General features: G+C 35.6%; 1 protein-coding gene and 1 non-coding gene across 2 annotated transcripts in view; both read right to left on the bottom strand.

The window, feature by feature from the left end:
• The window catches only part of ITFG1 (integrin alpha FG-GAP repeat containing 1), a 286036-nt gene that overhangs the window by 39367 nt on the left and 220619 nt on the right, over nt 1-26050 (bottom strand). The window contains exons 13-14 of the mRNA XM_055332316.1: nt 24564-24607; nt 4349-4427 (exon numbers count right to left, since the gene is read on the bottom strand). Of these exons, the coding sequence (XP_055188291.1) occupies nt 4349-4427; nt 24564-24607 (123 nt within the window). The remainder of the gene's footprint in view (nt 1-4348; nt 4428-24563; nt 24608-26050) is intronic.
• Nucleotides 18752-18858, bottom strand: LOC129514357 (U6 spliceosomal RNA). Its single transcript, XR_008665418.1, has one exon. It is a non-coding gene; the product is annotated as a U6 spliceosomal RNA (small nuclear RNA).

The following is a 26050-nucleotide window of genomic DNA, read 5'->3' on the forward strand; positions in this document are numbered from 1 at the left end:
TTTGTCTTGATTATTATTATTATTTTTTTTAAAGAAATAGAAATCCTTATTACTGGTCTTAGTAATCATTTCAATCAACACTTGGGTGTCCTAGGATGGACAAAGTACATAAAGACAAAAACTAGATAAAGAACCGGTCCTCAATGAGTCTGTTGTTTCAAGGAGATAAAACAAGAGATATAACTATTGCTACAAGGTAGAATGTGGTAGGTGTCATAAGAAAGGTATACAGTAAAGTTCTACTGACATTTGGTGGGAAGAAAGTTTATTTCCAGTTTTTGAAGTAGGGTTAGTGAAAGTCTGATGGGACAGTGTCTAAAATATGGAGAAGAGGGATCCCTGGGTGGCGCAGCGGTTTGGCGCCTGCCTTTGGCCCAGGGCGCGATCCTGGAGACCCGGGATCGAATCCCACGTCGGGCTCCCGGTGCATGGAGCCTGCTTCTCCCTCTGCCTGTGTCTCTGCCTCTCTCTCTCTCTCTGTGACTATCGTAAATAAATAAATAAATAAATAAACCTTTAAAATATGGAGAAGAGGTGAAGATTCAAAGAGCGAACAAAGGTATTGATATTAGAAGTGGAAAAAGCTATATACTGGACACCAAGCTGAATATGTGTAGGATACATAAAGGGGATAGGGGAAAGAGAAGGCTGGTAGGTAATTTAAGGTTCAGTTATGGAAGTCCTTGATTCTCAGGCAGTAGGAAGGTATTTAGGGATATAAAAAGACTTCTGCTTTAGAAAGATGAATTTCTGTAAGATTTCTTAAGAGATTTCAACATTCTATAGAAGTTAATCTCTGATGTTATTGAGAACAAACTGTTCAGATAAGTTTAATCTAAATTTGCAGTGAGTAATGTCAGAGATTATGGAAAGATGAGAAAATACGAATCCATGACTTAGGTCTTTGTGGGAGTAGTATGGGGAGCTATGAGGTATTAAGTAGGTACAATCTAATTATTGTTCTTTATCACATATTTGTTTTTTTGTAGCCTCTAATTCTCCTATTGTTTTCATGGTCTAGAAAGTCCAGGTTAATAACAGAAAAAGCACACGACAGAATAACAATTTAAAATTTGTGTCAGATGGAGCTAGTGTAAGGAAGCAAATACCTATGAGTAAATTGCTCTATTTGTAATTAAGTCAGTTCATCTTGTCTTTAAGTTCCCTTAATTGATTTTACCTCATACTGTATTTCTAATGAATTTAAGAAATGGTGAAAAATTAAGGAGATGCAGAATCTAGTGTTTTTCAAATAGTACTGTATTATGATTTTAGACTCAACTTATAGTAAATAATGCCTTGCATTGGCAATGTTTTATCTAAGCATGCATAAGAAAATCATGTCAAGAATTTTGTTTCATTGAGTTTAATGTGTACTGTTGCCTATATTATGGGCATTGTGTATATAATATATTTGTGAATTTCAACCTTTATTGCAGTACATAGTAGCTTTCTGTGGTTTACACTATGCACAACTGAGGTGGAGGAAAACATGGATAATGAAAATGGTCAAGTCCTTAAGTAAGACTGAGGCAATGAGGGGCATCTGGGTGGCTCAGTGGTTGAGTGTCTGGCTTTGGCTTAGGGTGTGATCCCAGGGTCCTGGGATTGAGTCCTGCATTGGGCTACCCACAGGGAGCCTGCTTCTCCCTCTGCCTATGTTTCTGCCTCTCTCTCTGTGTCTCTCATGAGTAAAGAAAATCTTAAAAAAAAATAAAAAAAAATAGCTGAGGCAATGAGAAAGGAATACATCAATGGTATTACTGAGATTTTTTTTTTAAAAGATTTATTTATTTATTCATTCAGAGAGAGCGAGAGAGACAGAGACACAGGCAGAGGGAGAAGCAGGCTCCATGCAGGAAGCCCGATGTGGGACGCGACCCCGGGTCTCCAGATCACTCCCCCGGCTGCAGGCGGGGAAACCGCTGAGCCACAGGGGCTGTCCATGAATGAGATTTTAATCAAATTCCTTTACAACAACTTGTGGAATGGCAAAACGTTTACTAGCAAAGACCACAGAAGAGACGAATTATATTCCTTCTCCCACTTTCTGTTTCTAAAACTATTATGTGTTTTTTCCCTTGGTATTAGAATCTGTATTGACTGTAATACTGTACTAGAAATCAGTTTGAGAATAGAATTTCAGGAGGCAAATCTTTTGTTTTTGTTGACCCTACAATTTGTGGTTTTCTTTCTTTGGATTCTTCTAGTATATGACTCTGAATCATTTACATTTGCACAGATAGGATTTCTAATAGTTGAACAGCTGAATAATTTGCAAACTTTTTTTTTTTAAGATTTTATTTATTCATGAGAGAGAAAGAAAGAGAGGCAGAGACATAGGCAGAGGGAGAAGCAGGCTTCGTGCAGGGAGCCCGATGTGGGACTCGATCCCAGGACTCTGGGATCACGCCCTGAGCCAAAGGCAGAGGCTCAACCGCTGAGCCATCCAGGTGTCCCAAATGTTAACAATTTGATGAACATCCTTCTAGCTTTTTTCCCATGGATTAAGAATTATTTAAATGCATAAAAATATATGTATAAAGATCTTTACTGTTATATTGAAAAAAAAACCCAGCAGCATGTCTAGAGTAATTATTATATCAATATACAAAACGATCCCCAAATAAATTGCCTATATAAACTGACATGGAAAAATTTGCACAATATATCATTGTAAGAAAAAAAGAGAGGAAGATGGGTCTTTAAAAATTTTTGACCTATTGTTATGATAATGAAGAGATTTCCCCCATTTTATTTTATTTATTTTTTCCCCCATTTTAAACCATCAGTGTATTCTGAGATAATCACCTATTTGATGCTAAGTAAGCAATTCTTTCAAAATACAGATGAATTAAAATTGTTAATATTTTAATTTTATTTTTTTTAAATAAGATTTGATTTATTTGTCAGAGAGAGAGAGAGCGAGCACAAACAGGGGAGCAACAGAGGGAGAAGCAAGCTCCCTGCCAAGCAGGGAGCTCGATGCAGGACTTGATCCCAGGACCCTGGGATCATGACCTGAGCCAAAGTTAGATGCTTAATCATCTGAGCCACCCACATGCCCAAAATTATTAGTATTTTAGATAGCATTTTTCATTAATAATTGACCAGTGAGTTAAGCTTTTGGTTTTAGGTATGCTGGCCTTGCCTAAGTTATGCTTACTTCATTAAATAAGTAACTTTATCTTTCTTCTCCTGTCTGGAACACCTCACCTAGCACTGAAATTATCTATATCTAAAATTCAAAAGTAATTAATTGATACAAGATAAATACCAGCCAGTCCCAGAACTTTTTTTGTAGCTTGATATGTATATGAATTAAAACATAAATAAATAAATTGTTCAAATTATCTATATATCTTTATTTAAGTTTCCTTGACTAACAATGGTATATTAAAGTATTTGATTTTAGTTGTGTTTGTCAATTTCTCCTTGAATTTAATTAAACTGCTTTTGTTTTATGGAATGTTTCTGTGCTGAAGCAGTATTATGATTGAGTCTTACATGTGTACAAATAGCTAAAAAGGAAACTCAGTGTGGTATATTTGATTGTAAGGTATTATATAAAACAAGAATGGCCTATAATGAATTCTTTCTTTTTTAGCTTTCTTTTGTGCATAAAAATGGAGGAGTAACAGCAATTTTGCTTATATTTCTTCATGGTTAGGACTCTATAAGAGTCTCAGAGAAGCCTATTAATATGTTAGGGTTCGTTTTCTTACTTAAAGAATTGAAATTAGAACAGTTGTATTAACTGTGACTTGGACCGCATTTCAGTCAGCTATCATCTATCAAAAGCAGGCATCCTTTGTTTAGTCTTATTTCTTTTTTGTTTTGATTGCATTTCCTTTTATTATTTATTCAAATATATAATAACTACAAGTTTTTCTTTATAATAATTTATTAAAAAACCTCTATGTAACATTTAAGCTACTGTTTCATGTATGAAAAAACTAGAATTTGTCTAGGTTGTAGATTGGATTCCTAATTTTTACTTCTTCTAAGAGTAGCTTTGTTAACTACTTTACCACTTCGCACTTTGCTCAAGATAAGTCTAGTAATTTCTTCCAATCTTTCTGTTACTTCAACTGAAACACAGGATAATGATTTGGCTCCATCACAATAGGGATATATGAGGAATGAATGTTAATATATTTGCCATGAGGACCTTTTTGTAATCTACTGATTTGCAAAAGACTATAACAGAAAAAATGAAGATTTTATAAAGCATGTGAAAACATGATGATAATTTTTGTCATCCATGACAATATATTGATTAAAGGTGTTTTTGTGAAAAAAAAAAAAAAGTGTTTTTGTGTACTACGGATATTTTATCTAGTCTTACCTGAACCATTTTTCAGATATCCATTTGCATCCACAGTTGTATACATGATGTAAGGTCCAGGCTGATTTACTCCAAAGGGCTGCAATGAAAAAGGAATAGTTAAGCTTAGGAATGTAAGTGAATTATTTGAAATTTTAGGCAAATCTATTACAAATAAAGTAAAACATTCTTATATATAATTGTTAATAGCTGGCAGTTACTAGAGAACATTTCCATAAATAGAATAACCTGTTAACTATTCAAGAGAAAACCTCTGTTAGTAGAAACACTTTAAATGTATACAATTAGCTTTAAATGGTAAACATTTTAAATGACTTGATAGTTGCATTTATATAGTTCATTAATCTTATTATATATTTCTAAGATCTACTATTAATCTTCTTTATTATATAAATATTTTAAGCACAATTTTTCTTTACTACTTTTGGTTCTACCCAAAATGGAACTAGAGTTTTATTTATGACATTTCTGTTGATTCTAGCATTGCTTTTCCCTTCTGGGATGGATAGGCATAGTTTATATTTTCCCTGTAAATATCAAAATGAATAAAATCTACCCATAACAATTATAATAGAATGAAAAATATCAATGAGTAGCTCCACCACATTTATTCTCTTGCCATAGATTTAGAGAATACATTACTTTCCAGGCAAGGAAAACATAATTAGCAGAGTCTAGTTACAATGGTGAAGTTTGTCTCCAATTTATATATTCCTTATTTCTGGAACATTCCTCACACCTTGATGCAATGATTTATTCTCTTTAGATATCAAGACTAATTAAATAGGGTATAAAGACCATTGCCTGCGATGGGTATCATAACAAGTAACAAGTAACATATCATAAAATGCTCAAAGAATTCTTTGAACACTTCACAGAATTAAAAATTCTACTGTTCTCCTCGGTGAAGTAGGGAAAAGTTACGAAGACATGTAGATAGTCTAATGATGTGCTAGAAATGATTTTCCTCCAGGATGAAAGGCAAGAAATTAAATTAATTTCATTGATATAATAATTACTTGATATTTTAAGAACATTAGAAGTCCACTGGCTTTCAGTGACCATGATAAGACATATTGTTCTTTTTTTTTTAAAGATTTTATTTATTTATTCATGAGAGACACAGAAAGAGAGAGAGAGAGAGAGAGAGAGAGAGAGAGAGAGAGAGAGAGAGAGGTAGAGGTAGAGACACAGGCAAAGGGAAAAGCAGGCTCCATGTAGGGAGCCTGACATGGGACTTGATCCTGGCCCTCAGCTAAACCGCTGAGCCACCCGGGCTTGCCCTGTTTTTTTTTTTTTTTAAGGTTTTATATATTTATTCATGAGAGAGACACAGAGAGAGGCAGAGACATAGGCAGAGAGAGAAGCAGGCTCTTCGCAGGAACCCGATGTGGGACTTGTTCCCAGATTCTGGGATCACACCCTGAGTCAAAGGCAGACGCTCAACTGCTGAGCCACCCAGGCGTCCCAAAACATACTGTTCTAAGAATGGAATTACTCTTAAGATATAACTGAATAAAGATTCATGAAAAATATCACACAAATTTATAACAAAAATTTATCAATGAAGTATTTTTATGTAGAAAAAAGATTATTACATTTTGTACAACATACTACTTCAGTGAAAGAATTACCAAGATTCTTTATCTATATCCCTATTTTGTAGATGGGCAAGAGAGAACATTGATCTTTAGATATGCATAGTTTTAAAGCAAACCACAGATAAATTACATAGGAGTTACGCTGTGGAATTATCTTCTTCATAAAATTATTCCTTTTTTCCTTTATAGTTTTGTCATTTATGCAAATATGTTAAAACATATCTGGTAATGCCTATTTTAACTTTTATGTAAATGAAACCATACTGTATGTATATTTCTATGACTTGCTTTTTTCTTTTTTTCAAAGATTTTATTTATTTATTTATTTGAGAGAGAGAGAGAGAGAGAGAGAGAGAGAGAGAGAGAGAGAAAGGCAGAGGCACAGAAGGGAGAAGCACAGAGGGAGAAGCAGGCTCCATGCAGGGAGCCCGATGCGGGACTCGATCCTGGGTCTCCAGGATCACACCCTGGGCTGGAGGTGGTGCTAAACTGCTGAGCCACCCAGGCTGCCCTATGACTTGCTTTTTAAAATAGATTTTTTGAGACATATCTATGATTAAGTATGAAGCTGTATAGTTGATTTTTTTAAAAAATTCTTTTAAAGATTATTTATTTACTTATTCATAGAGATGCAGAGAGAGAGAGAGAGGCAGAGACACAGAGGGAGAAGCAGGCTCCATGCAGAGAACCCGACGTGGGACTCGATCCAGGGTCTCCAGGATCACGCCCTGGGCTGCAGGCGGTACTAAACCGCTGCGCCACCAGGGCTGCCCTGTATAGTTGGATTTTCATTGCTACAGAGTTATGCTATTGTATGATTATAGCATAAATATTTTTCATTCTTTTGAAAAAATAAATACATTTTTTTGCCATGATAAACATGGCATCCTAATGCACAAGTGCTAATGTTTATTAGCATTAATAAGCATCCTCTGGGAGTTACATACCCAGAGGTAGAATTGTAAAGTCAAAGGATATATTCATGCATCTTTAAGTGTACTACATAGTGTCAATTTTTAAAAAGTTTTTATTTAAACTCCCAGTTAGTTAACATACAATGTAGTATTAGTTTTCAGTGTACAATATAGTAACTCAACACTTCCATACATCACCTAGTGCTTACCACAAGTATACTCCTTAATTCCCCATCACCTATTTCACCCATCCCTTGATCCACCTCCTGTCTGGCCACCATCAGTTTGTTCTCTGCAGTTAAGAGTCTGATTCTTGGTTTGTCTTTCTCATTCTCTTCCCCACCCTCTGCTCCTTTGTTTTATTTTTAAGTTCCACATATGAAATCATGGTATTTGTCTTTTTCTGACTCACTTATTTCTCTTACCATAATACTCTCTAGCTCTATCCATGTCATTGCAAATGGCAAGATTATGTTTTTTTAATGGCAGAGTAACATTCCCTATAATACACACACACACACACACACACACACACACACACACCCCCCCCATACCAACTCCCCTCCACCTCCAATATAGGGTTAGAGTTAGGGCCAGGGTTAGGGTGTGTTCCTGATGTCTTGCAGTTCAGAGACTTCCACATAGGGTTAGGTTTAGGGGTTAGGGGTTAGGTGTTAGGGTTAGGACTTGCATCAGGCTAGGTCCCTGGTTCTGTAGTTCAGCTACCTTTCCAGGGAATAAAACCCCAGACTTCTGCTGGGGTGAGAATCGACATGGGAGTCATCTACCCAGCTGAGGCAACCAGGGGATCTGAGGCTTTAAATACTCTTTTTTTTTTTTTAAGATTTTATTTATTTATTCATGAGAGACACTGAGAGAGAGAGAGAGAGAGAGAGAGAGAGAGAGAGAGGCAGAGGGAGAAGCAGGCTCCATGCAGTGAGCCTGATGTGGGAGTCGATCCTGGGACTCCAGGATCACGTCCTGGACCAACGGCAGGCACTAAACCATTGAGCCACCCAGGGATCCCCTAAATACTCTTTAAAAAGATACTCAGTTGTTCCTTTTTTTTTCTTTCCCCCCATGTTGAAAGGTAGCAATTTCATTATTATTATTAAGTTTAATTTAAATTCCAGTTAGTTAACATGCTGTGTAGAACATACATTGTTCCATACAACACCAGGTGCTCACACAGTAGTGCTAATTTTTTTCTTAAGTGGTAATACCAGTTTATACTCCTACTAGCTAAATGTTGCTTCACATGCTTAGCAACAAACATTGCTAATGTGGTATACAGTTCTTAATATTAATTATTTCATCTCTCCTAGGTTTGTTTCTTTGGAATAGGGTATGACCTTTCACACTTTAAACTTGTTTCATTCCAGTGAAGCTTGAAGTAATATTTATGAAGCTACATTTATCACTGTGTTACAACCTCAAATTTACTTTATTATCCACAATCTAGTCTATGTAACTAGACGATTGATATCATGGACTATAAGCAGTGTTTTCAGTGAACTTTCCCAAATGTATTCTTGACTATTTTTTGTATTTCACACTTGAAGAATTTCATACTATTATCCACTTTATCTTATTTTACAGATTTATTTAGGCAGTTTTTCTCTCTTGCCCTATATTCATTTAAAAAATAAGTTGCCAGCCTGTCTTGATTATGAGTCTTAAAGCTAAAGTTCACTTCTCACCATGGACCAGTCACTTGGATATTTAAAGACAATGTCTAGAAATCCAGATTTGATTCTTCCACACAGTAGTTCTCAAGAGTATGGTGCAAGGACCCTTGGGGGTCCCAAAATACTACTGTAAAAAGCATGGGTAGTCAGCAGTGGCACTAAAACTATGGTTATTCAGACTTGGCTATTTCAATTTAGCCAACATTTTCTTGAAAATAAAGTGGGTTTATCACTTTTAGGAAAATGATTGATAGTATTTGTGGCTAATGATAAAATTTCAGCTTCTAAATGAAAATTGGAACTTTAGAAGACTTGTAAGACTGTGAGCCTGACAAACTAAAAACTTAAAAACTTTTTTGGTGATATTAACAAGTATGATTTAAAAAAACTGTATAATGAGGTATGTTAATATTGGGAAGATCTGCATAATTTGGTAAACCAGTATTTTCCAGATGACCAATGCATGTTACTAAACCATGCATGAATAAAAGAACATTCAAAGTATAGGATAGACCATTGGATTTTAAAGTAATAGAGTAGGGAAGAATCATTTCTAGAATGGTACAGTAAGGACCTCAAAAATCTCCTTCATAAAAAACAGACAATACTGGCAAAAATCTTGTCAAAATAAACTTTTTCAGGACTCTGGAAATCAACCAAAGGCAAGAATCTGAGAATATCTCTTCAAGAAAAGAACTGAATATCAGTAAGAATAGTGCACTTTGCTGTGTTTTAATTTGCCCTATTCCTATAATCCTTTCCCTAGCCTTGAAATAGTCTTGACAACCAAGAGCTGTGCAAGTAGGTTAGCTGTAAAAATGTAAATCCTAGCAGCTAGTGGATGGGCTGGCAGAACAGGTTGGGAGCTCCCCAAAGCCTCATCCCCAGAGAACTGTCACTATTTGATGTGTTTGGCAGCTTCCTGACAAGCTCTATACTCCGTATTTATCTTTATTTGGCAAGACTGAGAGCTTATTCTGAATGGACAGCCTTATCAAACTGGAACATTTGTTAAAAACAATCATTAGCAATTCTTTATATCAGTTTGGGCTAGTGAGAAGTTGAACAAATTTTAAAAGGAAAAATGTGAACGAGATGTTCAAAGATGAGCTTTGAAAAACTGACACATTCCTGGAGATTTGGAAGGCCATACACATGTGCAACACTGTTTTCAGACAAAAGACCTGAAAAGACCCTAATCTCTAATATCTCATTAAGGAAACATCTATGCAATCACATCTGACCATAAGGCTAACTTGAGTAGGGACTTCAATGGCTATGCACAATAGAGAATAGAGACTTTAGAGTATTAATCGAGGAAAATCACTGAAAAAACAGCATTAACAACACAATAACAAACAGCAACAACAACAAGCCTAGAGGAGAGAATTCCAAGATTAACACATTATTATTATAAAATGTTTTCCTGATACAAACAGGAAAGTTTGGTTCATAAATAGGGAAAAAAAGAGAAGCAGCCAAAAGAAATTGTCCCCAAGGAAGCCTAGATATTTGACTTACTAGGCACAGATTTTAAATCAGCTCTTATAAATACATTCAAAGAACTAAGGAAGTCATGTCTAAAGAGCTGAACAGAGCTACGAAAACAGTGTTTTGCCAAAAGAGTATCAATAAAGAGATAGAAATCACACAAATTCTAGAGTACAATAACTGAAATGAAAAATCACTAGGGAGGCTCAATAACAGATTTAAATTGGCAGAAAAAAGAATCAAACTTGAAGCTATGTCAATTCAGATTATCCAGTCTGAGGGAGAGAAAGAAAAATGAGGAAGGAACATTAGAAAAAAAAAAAAAAAAAGGAACAGAATCCTCAGTGACATATTGAAGCACCACCAAGAATACCAACAATAATAGGGGTTCCAAACTAGAGGAGAGAGAGAAACTGGCAAAAAAGAATGTGATGCATGAAACTGCCTAAATTAAACACACTAATCTGCACATCCAAAAGCTCAACAAACTCCAAATAGGATGAACTTGAAGAGATCTACACTAGGATGCATCCTAGTCAAACTGATAAAAGTCAAAGAATTTTAAATTCAGCAAGAGATAACCCATCATATACAAGGGAATCTCAATAAAATAATAGCTGATTTTTCATGAGAAAGCAAGGAGGTCAGAAGACAGTAGGATGATATATTCCAAATGTGAAAGAAAAAAGACTGTCAGCCAAGAAGTTTAAAATTCAGCAAAAAATATCCTTCAAGAATGAAAGGGAAATTAACACATTGCGAGGTAAATACTGAGAGAATTAGTTATTAACACACCTAACAGGAAATACTAAAGGGAGTTTTTCTGGCTGAACTGAAAGTCCATTAGACAGAAACTCAAATCCACACAAGAAGTACTAGTAAAGGTAACTCCAAGTAAATATACTAGATGGCATAAATGTATTTTTGTGTGTGGCTTTTTTCCTTCTATCTAATCTTATATAATTGCATAAATCAATTAAGAGAACATGTGGTCAGGATCATAATGCATGAAGATGTAATTTGTATGACAATAGAAATGCAAAAGGGGGGTATAAATTGAGGGAGAAATATTGGAGTAAAGTTTTTTTTTATGCTATTGACATTAAGTTGGTATTAATATGAACTAGATTGTTTCTAAGATAGAAAGTAATTTCTGAGAGAAACCTCTAAGAAAATAATTTTTTTTAAAGATTTTATTTATTCATTCATGAGAGACACAGAGAGAGGGAGGCAGAGACACAACACAGGAAGAGGGAGAAGCAGGCTCCATACAGAGAGCCCAATGTGGGACTCGATCCCAGGTCTCCAGGATCACGCCCGCTGAAGGTGGCGCTAAACTGCTGAGCTACCTGGGCTGCCCAGAAAGTAACTTTTAAAAAGAGTGTAAGAAACAAAGGAATTGAAATCATATCCTAGAAAACATGTAACATAAAAGAAAGCAGTAATGGTGCAACAGAGGAAAGAAAAAAGACATAAGACATACAGAAAAAAATAACAGACATAAATCCTCCTTTATCAAGTTATATTAAATGTAAATGGATTAAAACCCTGCTATCACAAGGCAGAAATTAGCAGAATGGATAGAACAATATGATTCAACCAAATGCTGTCTACAAAAGACAACAAATAGGTTGAAAGTAAAAGCATGGAAAAGATATACCATTAAAATAGTAACCAAATAAGAGCTGGAGTGGCCATACTAACATTGTTACATTAACTTTAAGACAAAAATTGTTACTAGAGACAAAAAGGACATTTTGTAATGATAAAAGTGTCAATCCATCAAGAAGCTGCAACAATTATAAATGCACCTAAAAACAGAGTTCTACAATACATGAAGAATTGATGGAAGAAAGAAATAACAACAATGGTTGGATACTGTTATAATTATTATATACCAGCTTCATTAACGTATAGAACAATGAGGCAGAAGATCAACAAGGAAATAGATGACAATGCTATAAATCAATTAGACCTACCAGATATGTTTAGAACACCGCACCCACCTCTGGCAGAATGCATATACTTATCAAGCGCACATTAAACATTCTCCAGGGAGACCCATATAATAGACCATAAAGCAAGCCCGAATAAATCTAAGTTCACAAATGTGTGGAAGTTAAACAACAGACTTCTAAATAACCAGGGGGCAATATAACAGTAGGAAAAATTCATTGATATGGTTTCAAATTCTACATTACAAGTAACCTTTAAATAACTGCCACTTGTTCAGTTTTGGTATAGTATCATTATCTGAACAGGAAATGAAGCATTTCTGTTTTCTACTATATATCTGTGAGAGGTTAAATTTTTTTTCATGTATTTCAACCAAAACAAAAAACTGAATGCAAAAAGAGAATCTTCTATCTTCTATTATTCCAAATACTAGAGATCTGAATTAAATGTAAAACAGTGCCACTTGGGATCCCTGGGTGGCGCAGCGGTTTGGCGCCTGCCTTTGGCCCAGGGCGCGATCCTGGAGACCCGGGATCGAATCCCACGTCAGGCTCCCGGTGCATGGAGCCTGCTTCTCCCTCTGCCTGTGTCTCTGACTCTCTCTCTCTCTCTCTCTCTCTCTCTCTCTCTGTGACTATTATAAAAAATAAATAAAAAAAAATTAAAAAAAATTAAATTGGGGCATCTTTAAAAAAAAACAGTGCCACTCTTCATTAATTTTTTAATTTGGAAAGTATAGTTATTTTTCATAAAATACAGGTTATATTAACATATAATAGGTTTTTATTTTTAAATGAATTAATTAGAGACATTAACAATTATTTGTCTTAATTTCAAGTAGAGTAATATTGATAGACATAAAGAAAAAAACTCTTTGGGGTTCTCAGACCAAGAAGTTTAAGAGCCACTGCTCTATACTATACACATAACGAGTATATATTTTCAAATCCTACTTTGCCTTCCTCAATTGAAATGATATGACTGATACCAACGCCTATAAGTCTTCTTGGTGTCTTACTCCATGTCATACCATTACATGTTTCAGAATTTTTTCCCTCAAGATAGTGCCATTTAGCATTTGTATGAATGTTCATAACAAAATGTACTCAAAATGACCATGCTTACACTGACTGCCAAGACAGCTGGAATAACTTTTTTTTTTTTTAAGATTTTATTTATTTATTCATAGAGATGCAGAGAGAGAGAGAGAGAGGCAGAGACACAGGCAGAGGGAGAAGCAGGCTCCATGCAGAGAGCCTGACGTGGGACTCGATCCCGAGTCTCCAGATCATGCCGTGGGCTGCAGGCGGCGCTAAACCGCTGCGCCACCGCGGCTGCCCTGGAATAACTTTTAACCTGTGTTTCTTCTAACACAATAGAAGTGCTAGGATTATTGCTGTATCTTTAATATCTTTTACATACCTGGTTTATATTAATGCTGGTCCAAAGAAAAATCTCAATTTTTATAAATTTATAATTTGGGGAGTGCTTATTTATATTATAAAAGAATTTTCAATTTAAGAGGATTAAGAATTTCTGAAATAATGCTAGTTCACAAAAGTATTTATCCACATATTGTAAATTCCTTTATGTGAGATCTGAAAAGTTAATATGCCAGGAGTCCAAACTATGGGAATATTAACCAGCAATGATGACGCTAACACAGCTGTGAGTTTCCTATTAATTTCTTTCTCACACTTCCTCTGAAATAGATTTTTGCTGTGTTATGGACTGTTTGTCCACCTAAAATCTGTACGTAGAAGGACCAACCCCTAATCTGATGATATCTGGAAAGTAATTAGGGTTAGAGAGGTCATGAATATGAACCCTTGAGACACCACAGAGCTGATATCTCACTCTCTGCATGTGCTTGAACCTAGGAAAGGCCATCTGAGAACAAAGCAAGAACTTGACCCTTGACAAGCCTTCATCGGAACCTGACCATACTGGCGAGTAAAATTATTTTGGTTAAAATCAGAAATATTTATCAAGTTTGCCTTCTGGTATTCTTTACTGCATTGTAGGATTCTAAAACTATATGAATAGTTCATTTGCAAGCATATATATGTTTGGAATGAAATTCTACTTTTGAGTATATGTAATTGCTGTGTGAGACAAAGTTGGCCTTCAGTAAATCCCTTTTCTAAAAGTCCAGTGCTGTGGGTCTCCAGCTTTAGAAAGTATTGGAATAATTTGCATTGAAAATACAGATTCATTGGCTGCATCCCCACATGTTCTTATTTCATATATATGGGTGAGGCCTGGGGATGTACATTTCTTAAAATTCCCAGAGATGCTGATGCCAGGAGGTTAGGGACCTCTAACTAAGACCCTACATTTTATATACTTTATAAAAATTGGCAGCTAATGAGAGTATGTTGTGTAACCTAAACCTTTGTTTAATGATTGCATTTGATTGAATAGAAGAGAATAAAACCATTGATTCAGCTGGATGCACAAAAAACAATGTTAGAAACACGTCTTATTCCTTTCAATAGCTTGTAGTGGTGCAGAAAATTGTTTTCTTTAGTAGCAATGCACCTTTCTTAACCAATACAAGTTTTGCAAAGGAGTAAAATGAGGGTTCACAGAATGGAAATTTCACAGACTTGAAAGGCGGTTGGAGAGGTTCAAGTTGGGAATCATTATACTTTCTGAATTTGTGATATAATCTGTAATATTTAGATTTACGTTAAGTTATTTAGCTCTAAGAAGTATTATCTGAAAGTAAAATAGCATGACTTTTTCCTTTTAAAGGCAAACTTAAGGCTGTCTATCAGATAGGTATATAAGTGAAGTGTAGGATCCTGTTGGAATATCTGTGGGAGTAGAATTCCCTTGGCAAGCAAAGAAGCAAGTGGAATATGTCAGCAAATATGGATATTTTAGCATTAAATAACCTTTATTAAATTTGCAAATTTTATTTTGCAAATGATTTAAATTCAGAGAAAGAGAATAATCATGAAGAGGGGAGTACTTTTACCTTGAGCAATAAATACAGAATATTTCAAATGAGAAAATTCTGTAGTTTATGCCGTGTTACAGAAGACAGTTTAAAATGATTTGGAGGGAACATCTCTGAAAAGGCAAATATTTGATCAAATGGATATTTAGGGTGCTAGCTTAAAAAGTTTAGGTGTATTGGTCAGAACATTTAGCAAATCAGAGAAAGAATATTGTTGTTATTCTAGGTTAGGGGTCCACAAACTTTTCAATTACATTGAACATAATTTTTGTTCAATTCTAATGTTTAGAATGTTTTTCATATACATATAAGGAAAAGGTACTTACTATTAATTGGAATATGTTTAGTAACGTATGAAGTAAGCAGTCTCTTTAAAATTCCTATATTAAATGAATAATTACAGAGTTCTTCACCATTTCATGAGAGTTTCTTCCTTTTCATAGTGAGACATCTAAGCTCTTGAGTCAAACAGAAAAGGGTATAGGTTTTTGTGGGTTTTTTTTCCTGGTTTCGAAGTGGTGGAAGCAGGCTGAGTCAGGATCTAGGAATGGATCTGCTGATGCTTTTGTAGGTCCTTGGTTTCATTTGAATTTTCCAGGTACACTTTTAAGGATGTAACTTGAGGTAAGTGGTACAGTAATCTTAGTTGTCTAAGTGCAAAGAGTTCTTGCTTAATGAAATAAATGCATACTAGAGTTTCTATGAAATGAACTGTTTCTCTGAATTTTTCCCCCACAGAATGTACACTGAAGTCAACGTTCCCCATGACACATTCCCATGGAGACCCAATATCCAGGATTAGCAAGAATACAGTGTATTAAATGTCTTTTTTTGAGTTGCCTACTTTCTTCAAAGATGCTCCTGATTTGTTTTTGCTATAGATATTTGATTTCCTAAATAATTCAAATCCATTCTCCTCTCTCATGTTTTTACTCTATCAGTCCCTCTCCCATCCCCACAATTTTTAATTATTTGAAGTAGGCATGTTCTCCTAGTTATAAGGGCTCCTAACATTGGGTACTTTAATTTTGAAGTGCTCATCATTCTTGTAATTATTCATATGTGCTTGGATTGTGAATTCCATGAAGTTGGGCACAATTTCTGATTTGTTCACTGCTACATGCCCCTGTGTTATAGCAGAACCTGGATCATGAAGGAGTGATGTGGTTTTATAATGCAAGTCACAAGAACTTACCTCTTAGCAGCCCCAGGGTCTAGAATCATGTCAACAGTAGGCATTAAATAAATGATGGTTGATACCTTTGCACATACTATTTTCCTCTATTTGAACTGCCCTCTTTCTGTTTCTGTACCTACTAAAATCCTAGTACTTCAAGACTCAAGTCATGGTCACCATGGCAGATTCTACAGGTTGTCCATTTTACCACTCCAGGGGTGCCACTGATATAGACTGTGATGTGAATGGTAGCCTCTAGAGTTGTGCAATATAAAGGCCCCTCCCAGCTCAAATGTCTCCTCCTAGTAGGCTTTGCTGAATATAGACTGTGATCTCCATGAGGGCAGTGATTTTTGTCTTATCTAGCCCCTAGAGCAAAAAGTGAATATTTACTCAATACATGGATATCTCCTCAGTCATAAAGAATTATTTGTCCTCTATGTCTTACACCTTCTCCTTGCTTCCAGTTTGGCAACTTTTTTGTGTGGAGTGCCTCATGATATGACCTAGTTCCAGTGATTCTGAACCTTCTGTTTTATACTGGAATGTGAGGGTTTTAGATAGCCTGTAATTCTAAGACTGAAGGTATTATGCCACATCCACACACAGGCAGATCAGTTCTCTGTATAAATTTCTGGAAATTGGGGTGCCTGGGTGGCTCAGCTGGTTAAGCGTCTGATTCTTGAATTTGGCTCAGGTCATGATCTCAGGGTTGGGCTGAGCTCTGTGCTGAGTGTGGAGACTGTGTAAGATTCTCTTTCCCTCTCCTTCTGCTCCTTTCCCTCCTTCCTCTCTAATAAAAAAAAATCACCTTAGGGTGTGGTACATGCAGTTTTGGTCACAAACCATAGTTTGAGTACTTTTTTGAAAGTAAAGGCACTGGAAACTTGGATAGGAAAGAAGCCCTAATGGAGGACAGTTATACTCAGAGGCTGCCAGCTCAGCCCCAAACATAAGGTACACCATGAGGCATTGATGCCTTGAATTGTATGAAAGGGTGGTGCCCCAGGTTCTGAAGATTTAGGTGAAGGAAAGGACTAGGCCATATGCTTGGGTGACCAAACTTTGTGTTTTCAGTAGAGGTATATGGGAATGTGATTTTATGTTCTGTGTATTTTGGGGTGTCAGTTCATACAGGAGCATTTGTTCTCTTACATTCACTGCAAAGCCCAAGGATCTACCCATACTTTCCTAGACACACCTCACTTAATAGGAAATTTATACAATGATGTTCTGTGTTGGGCTGAAAAAGTGGTCAAGCAATCATCCAGTGTAGAACCCAGGGTAAGCATCGCCAAAAGATGGTCCCTGTAGCCAATCTGGCCTGCATCCTGTTTTTATATAGTTTTACTAGAACATAGCTATATTCATTGTTTACATATTATCTATGGCTGCTCTCACTCTAGAGCTGAGTAGATGAGATAAGGACCATGTGACCCACAGAGATGAAACTATTTACTCTGACCTTTTACAGTTTGCCATCTTCTAACTTAGGAGATGAAGCCTCCCTCTCATTAGAAGTCATGTTGTATCTGCCTGTTTTTGTGTTTAAATTTAAGTATAATTAACATACAATTTTACAATAGTTTCAGTTTTAGTTTTTATTTTTAAGGCAGAAATATTTTTGTGGAAAATGCTTCATAAATTAATTTCATAAATTTTGGTAAGAATAAATTAAGACATTAGCTATTCCTATGGAATGCCAAGTTCTGTACTCCATCATCTATTAAGTTCACTCTCTGTGAGAAAATCTTAGTACAAATCTCTCACATTGCCCCACTTTTCCTTTTAAATGTCATGTCTCATATTTGAAAGAATTCAGAGGAGTTAATTTAAAAAATATTAGTGATCTTTTAATTTTTCCATACTATATATATAGCTAAGGACTATATTTGGGTCATTTTTCTTGTTCTATAATGTGTCCTATCGATGCAGTACAGTTTAGGTGTTGTATTATACAGCACCTTATGCCTGCTTATAGACTCATAATCTATAAAGTGGAAAAGTCACCACCAGGCTTTGGGTAAAGGAATTACCAGGTGACAGAGAAAGAAGCCATCTAATCTCCACTAACACAGAATATATTATACTAAGGTTTAAAGACTAAAAAAAAATTAGTTTGGTATTTTAAGAGAAAAACCAGGAAGTAATATAAAGATTCTTTTGATTTGCAGATGCTTATAGTAGCTTTTACTAACAATATTGATCTCTTTCATAACCACAGTTCATAAATTTGTGATATATTTTTACATGATAAGAAAAAGTCAAAAAGTCAAGTAGACCACTAGTCTTGAAGGCAAACAGAACACCAGCATTTCTTAAATATTTATAATTCACTATCCTTACTAATACAGGGACGTTACAGAGGCAGAGAAATAACCATTACCATTGGCAAATAGCAGATATACTTTTTTGAGTACTTATTGTGTATTAGACCTCTATTATGATTTGCCTACATTAATTCTTCTATTAAAAACCTTAGGAGGTAATGTGGCAGGCAGAATAATGGTCCCCTAATGATGGTCACATCCTAATTCCCAAAACCCACTGATAATCTTATACAGCAAAAGGGAATTTGCAGATGTGATTAAGGGATTTTTTTTTTTCTCTTAAGAATGTGGAATGCTTCACGAATTTGCATGTCATCCTTGCCCAGGAGCCATGCTAATCTTCTCCATATCATTCCAACTTTAATATATATGCTGCTAAAGTTAGCACACGTGATCAAGCTCTTGAGATGGAGAGATTATCTTGGATTATCTAAATGGGCCCAATGTAATCACTTAGGGTCCTTATTAAGTGAAAGTGGAAGGCAAGACGGGTAGGGGTCAGTGATTTGAAGAAACTACATGGCTGGATTAGGAGATGGATAGACCAATAGCCAAGGAATGTAGCTGGCCTTGAGAAGTGAAAGGCAAGGGAATGGATTCTCCTTAAAGCCTCCAAAGGGAGTCCTACTTAGTGAAGCATATTTGGGCTTTTGACCTCCAGAATTGTAAAAGAATATATTTGCGTTGTTTTAAGCCACTAAGTTATGATAATTTGTTATAGCAGCAATAGGAAGCTAACATAAATGGGTATAATTAGTTACCCCTTTATACAGATGTGGAGAATGAAGCTTAACAAGAGTTATATAACTTTCCCAAAGTTACTTAAGATAGCTGAAGAGATTCTGATTTTATATTCTTTTTCCCTTTGAAGTGAGAAGCAAGGTCAATTACTGAGAACTAGAAGTTGGGGATGGAGGTAAGAGGAGACTGGAAAAGGATATAAAATAGTTCTTATGAAAAGTGGGAGTTTCTAATATGTACAAAGTCCTTATTTTAGAGATACACATGAAAGTATTTACGGAATACAGGATTTAATGGATTTGCCTTAAAATAACCTAAGGAAAATTAATTTATTAAAAAAAAATAACCTAAGGGGTGCTGTGAATGGAATTAGTAGGTGGGGATATATGGTGATAGTGTTGAAACTGGGTAGTAGTTTGGGCACAAGGAGTTTTATTAATCTATACTTTTATAGATGTTTAAAATTTTCCAAAAAATGTAAAAAAAAAAAAGTCAAAGTAAAGAGTAATAAATGACACAGAGAAAGATATATTGATTAAAAACCAGGAAGTAAAATGGGCAAGAACAACCTTTACAATAAAGCAACAGAGAACCTATCAGTGGTGACTGAGAAAAAGTAGGATAGGGAAGAAGGGTCAGAAGAGAAGGATAGCCAAAGGGCACAAAAATTTTCCATATATGTTTCATTATATATGTATATATATATATATATATATATATATACACATTTAAATAGTGTATGTATATACAATATATACATAACATTGAATATATTCATTATGTACAGTTTATTGCATGTCAATTACACTGCAATAAAGCTGTGAGAAATAAAGATAAGGCAATACTGATAAATGATGCTGATAAAAATGCAAGGAGAGTTTCTGGCCTGATACGTAAAAGAGCTTTGGAAGCTGTGGCTCCTAGTCCTCACAAAAGCAACAAAAAAAGCTGAAGAAAGTAAAAACCAACTCTCCTTAGATCCAGAGAACTGAGATCACAGGGCAAACTGCTACTCTGAAAACTGGAGAGAGGGGTGGGTACAGAGAATCAATCATAGCTGACTGGGAGCAGAGACCTTAGAAGCAGGAGACTGAAAGGAGCCAGTCCCACAGACATTTAAATTTTAACTGAGAAACTGCTGGAAGCCCAATATGAACTAGTTTGAGAATGTAAAACTCTGGGGGAGGAAGGAAAACAAAAGTTTTATCTCCAGAGTCCCACTAGATTCTCGGGGTAAGACTGGAACACTGAAACAACTCTCAGGGAGGAGAAGTAGAGCATTCTGAAATATGCCCAGACCTCTTTTGTTCTTAACATTTTGCCCTCAAGGGAAAAACTATTTTATCAGAGCTTAAGTGACTTGGATTCTACTAAAACCTTTCCAACCTGGGGGAAAGGAAATGCCTAACTTTAGCCCTCTCTCGCCTTCCTGTCTTGTCTAAGGGGAAGGGGGAGCTAAGAAGCACTTGTGAAAGTCACATCCCAGGGATACAGGCTCATTAAAAGTCTGAGACCTAATCACTGGATTATAGGATGCATTTTCTACATCTGTTCTTTATTACCACGTCAATGGGCTCCTGTCTAATAATGGGATTACAGCTAAAAGCACTGCAAGACTTAGAACCTCTTTAAATATAAGTCTGTATAGGGAAACAAAAAGACAACAGGGGAGACAAAAAGGCAATACAGAAAAATGCTACCTCTGAGAACGTAGCTACTCAAACAGAAAATAGAGTTGTTAGTTATCCTAGCCATATAGACATAAAGATCTGCCTCAGTTCTGGCTTTCAACAAAAGATTTCAAGGCATGCTAAAAGGCAGAAAACAAAGTTTGACTAGATGAAGCAAGCATCAGTACCAGACTCAGAATATGGCAGGAATGTTGGAATTATCAAACCTGAACTTTAAAATAACTATGACTAATTATGTTAAGAGCTCTCCTGGAAAAAGTAGACAACATGCAAACATAGATTAATATAAGCAGAGAGATGGAAACTCTTAAGGATCAAATAGAAATGGTAGAAATAAAATACTAAAATAGAAATGAATGCCTGGACACAGCTGAACAAAGAATCAGTGAGCTTGAGGATCAAAAGAAATTTCTAAAACTGAAACACAGAGAAAAACTAATGAAAAAGATGGAACAGAATATCCAAGAACTGTGGGACAGTTACCAAAGGTGTAACATATGTATCATGGGATTACTGGAAGGAAAAAGAGAGAAAGGGACAGAAGAAATGTTTGAAATAATAACATGAGAATTTTCCAAAATTAGTGACACACCAAACCAGAGATCCAGGAAGGTTAAAAATACCAAACAGGAAAAATAACTAAAAATCTATACCTATGCATATCATATTCAATCAGCAGAAAGCCAAAGACAAAGAAAAAATCCTGAAAGTAATCAGAGAAAAAGAATGGGAGAAAAGAGGACGAAGAATCCATATAAGACTGATACAATTAAGAATGCTCATTTCAGGTTGAAGACTATGAACCAGTTGTGGTACCAATATGCAAGGCTGTTTATTTTTCTTCAGAAATGCCCAGGAGCCTAGGTCTAGTACTGAACAAGATAGACAGCTGGACTAACGTGGGGCTGTAATTCTGCTAGGCAGGCACAGTAGAAGGAGAGTGCTTTATAGGAGTTAAAAGTAATGGCAGGAGTGAGTTTCTGTGTGGCAGCTAAAGGAGGAAGGGAAAGGCAAGAGATTGGGAAACTAATGGTCTTAAAGATGACAGAAATAGCAATGGGAGAGGGCTGGAAAAATAGATTGTGGTCAGATTGCTGAATGGATGGCATTAAAATTTCAAAAGTAAAATAGTTCTGAGAGATAAGGTCTCGAGTATTGCCTGGGGTTTCCAAAATGGAGATAAAGGAATTTGAGTGGGATTGGTTTCTGATTTGGATAATTCTTTCCTCTCTCATGTATCAGATAGGTTGCCAGTATCAGGTGGGAGCACAGTGGCAGCAGAAGAGCTATTCAACTCATAAATTAACTCAAGTGGTAAAGAATATCAGATGGTAGATGCATCTTTCTTCTTAGGCTTACACAGGGTCATACCTAATATAACACTTTCTCCTACGATCAAGTGGATCTAATGTCAAAGCATTAGGAAAAAGGCCCACTTTTTCATGAAATAATAATTTTACAAGTGGGTACACATTTGATATTGGAAAACTGGAGAAGTATAGTGTGCATTTCTTTCTTTCAGGTTGTCATAAAATTGTGATCTATGATATCAGTGGAGAAGGAAATGATCTATGGGAAGGCAGTTCAACAGGATCTGAATTTCAAAGAAAGTAATAAATGGACAAATAGGAGGCAGAAAAGCCCAAAGGCTCTGGACTTAGTGTTATCATTGTAAGAACAGCTCTGCATGCTGAATTTTACTTACATAGCTTTCGAAATGATTCTGTCCTCCCTACAATTAAAGTTGCTTTTATTTCAAGACAAAGAGAATGGGAGCATTTTTGCACCCTGCCTTAATCATGCAGCCTTTTCCTATCACCTTTTCTGCCAGAACTTGTGGGTAAAATAAGTGGGTTCCATTTCGATGTTTTTAAGTTCTTTGACCATGTAATGAATATGGTCAATGAGAGAAAGGAAGAGGAACAAAGGCTCTGAACATTTCACAGCCTGGGTAGACAATACCTGAATAACCAAACTAATCTTTAGCCTCTGATTAATTACATCTACACTTAAAATTTTTTTTAAAAACAGACTATTCTTTAGAGAAGTTTTAGATTCACAGCAAATTAAGTTGGAAAGTACAGAGATTTCCCCTACATGTCCTGCATTCCCTATCCCATAGCCTCTCCCACTATACATCTACATTGTTATAATGATATGAAAACAGATTTGTTTTCATATCATTATCATATTTTAATTAAAATTTGACCAGGCACTCACATACATTTATAATGGATGTGGTGATGCATTGTCCAGATGTTCTCTTTAGGCCGGAGACGCTAATTCTCTGAGCTGCTCCTAGTGTTGGCTGCTGATAGCTCACACTGGGGTTCCTACCTAAAAACAGTTTTTCAGCCAAACGGAGCTGGCTCCTACCAATTATAAGCCTTTCTGGGGGACTACATGTACACAGTATCTGATTGATATAGGGATACAAAGGCCTGGCTCCTCTGCCTCTCCTTGGGCCATCTGAGGGGCCATCCTAGCTTCACAGCTCCCCATGCATCACAGACCAATTTCTTCTGCCAATCCTCCTTTCCTTACTACTTCATAGCTGTTGCTCTTGAGTCTAAATTAAATCTCTGCATGCAAATCTCTGGGTCAGGGTGTGTTTCCATATGTCTTAAATATGTAATTTCCCAACCACACACAAAATGTTGGTCATGTAGTACTTAAGTGGTAGTAAAAGTATGAGGCTATTATCAGAACATGTAGCTTTATGTTCTAGTTCCACTACTTAATAGCTCTATGACTTTGGGCAAATTAGTTTCTCTGAGCCTCAGGTTCCTCAGCTTTACATGGAAGTAATTCCTTATGAAACAAGGGTTACAATGAGGACCCAAGCAGGCATATACCAACACACACACACACACACACACACACCACATATAATGTTATATTCTTTTTTTTTTTTAAGATTTTATTTATTCATGAGATACACGAGGGAGAGAGAGGCAGAGACACAGGCAGAGGGAGAAGCAGGCTCCATGCAGGAAGCCTGATGTGGGACTCGATCCTGGGACTCAAGGATCACGCCCTGGGCCAAAGGCAGATGCTCAACTGCTGAGCCACCCAGGCGTCCCATAATGTTATATTTTTATGATTGACATGAACTGGCAATTTAAAAAACTAAGCCTAATTATTTTTACACTTAGTTATTTCATTGAAACATTCCATTAGACAGCAAAAGTCAATATTAAGACTATACAAAAAAAATTTATTATTGTCTACTATATGCTTGACCCTGTGCTATGTACTATGTATACAAAGATGAGAGCTTTCTTGACCTCCAGGGATTCCAGACTAGTGTAGAGAGACATTTAAAACAAACAGAGAAGGGAGTTCAAGTATTATATATGCCAAAATGGCAGTAGTATGCCCAGAAAGAATGGGAGGGATGCTTATTTTTCCAAGGTATCAGAAAAGGCTTCATTAAGGAGTGAACTTTGAGGTGAGAATTTTTTAGGCAAATAATCTTATTCCCAGTAAAGTTTTTTTGAGCACTGAGCTTAAAGGATACTTTAAGCACTTAAAGGATACTTTAAGCACTTCTAAATAATAACAATTATAGTGTAACCTATTATAACAACTATTTTGTGTATATCTATTATGCAGAGAATTTTCACAGAAAATTTTACAACTGAGAATTAAGTTTACTTACTGTTATCTTACGAGGACAGTCATTAGAACAGAGACCACTAAGAACTGTGGAAAAATAAGAAGAGGCCATTATTACTGATATAACCTAAGCTCATATTTAAAATGAACTCTAATTTTCCCCCTATAATCTATTAATATGCTCTACTGAGTCATAATCACAAGCTGAAACCAATTCAATTCCTTTGGATTTGAGTAAATCCAAGTTTCTGTTGTTCACTTTCTACTGATATTTTAAAAGCCTAATAGCAGTTAAGATGCTGTTTTGTGAAATATATAGTGAGATAATTAATTATAGTTATATCATACCATACTTGTTGACTCTATTTTCCAAGCTGTTAGCTAAATTCCAAGGATGACTTAGAATCTGATATAGAAGTGCCAAATGCAAACCAATTAAATTGTATATGGAGAAAAACACATTTAGCATTTTATATCTCAAATTAGACTTTTTCCACTTATCTAGTCAAAGTTTCTGGGTCAAAGATTTTGGGCACTCTTGATTACTATTATGGAGAGAATACAACTATAGAAGAATTGATGAGTCATTCATCCAATTAAAAGGAATATAGTATTGGTAATGCTACATGAATGGTCACAACAAATATCCAAAAGTAATTTAACGAGATGTTTATTCTATAATCATCAAGAAAGAAAAGGTTATAATGTCTGAATATTCTTTGTATAAGTAACATGAGTTTTGAAACATAATTATATTACCACCCCTTCATGTGAAGTGACATCTTTGTAAGAAAGTGGACATTATGTGTGCTATTAAATGTTATGCATTAAAGAGAGATGGCTGACATTTGTGCTCAGTAAGCATGGATTATCTCAATAATAATTATAAATATTTGTTAACTCAAACATATTTATAGGAAAAGGGTACCTTACATTTATTTATATTCTATGAATGTGAAATGACAATCATTATAATAAAAATACCCAGGCTGGGTATTTAAAGTATAGGCAAACTTTAAAAAGTATATATAAAGATACCAAAAAATGAGCATGACATACTTCATCACAAAGGAAGATACTTGTTCATTTGCTATAATACATTTACGTGAACTACAATCTGAGGAAACAGTTAAATAAGTGTCTTGCATTTAAAAAACAGTTTTCATTGTTTAAGTTTCTTACCCAGCATGACACCTGGTTCTCACTCTTTTATTCTCTCAACTTTCTAAGCCCTAATGTCTCCCCCTCCTTTGTTTCTCTTCCTTCAACTCCAGACAGATATGGTACTTCTTTTTTTCTTGTCGCAAAATGATTTTCATAAATTTTACTTTAAACCATTATCTTGCTGAATAGTAATTATTTTCTCACAAGTCTGTCATTGTACTAGTATGTAAGCTCTGCATCATTTTATCCTTGTTTTCTCAGGGCCTAACCCAGTGTATTTGCTCAATAATACTTGTTGAAGGAGGAAAAAGATGGATTATTCAATAAATGGTACTAGATAATTGGCTACTTGGAGGAAAATAAAGT

Source organism: Nyctereutes procyonoides, unplaced genomic scaffold, assembly GCF_905146905.1.
Source record: "Nyctereutes procyonoides isolate TBG_1078 unplaced genomic scaffold, NYPRO_anot_genome, whole genome shotgun sequence".
NCBI lineage: Eukaryota > Metazoa > Chordata > Mammalia > Carnivora > Canidae > Nyctereutes > Nyctereutes procyonoides.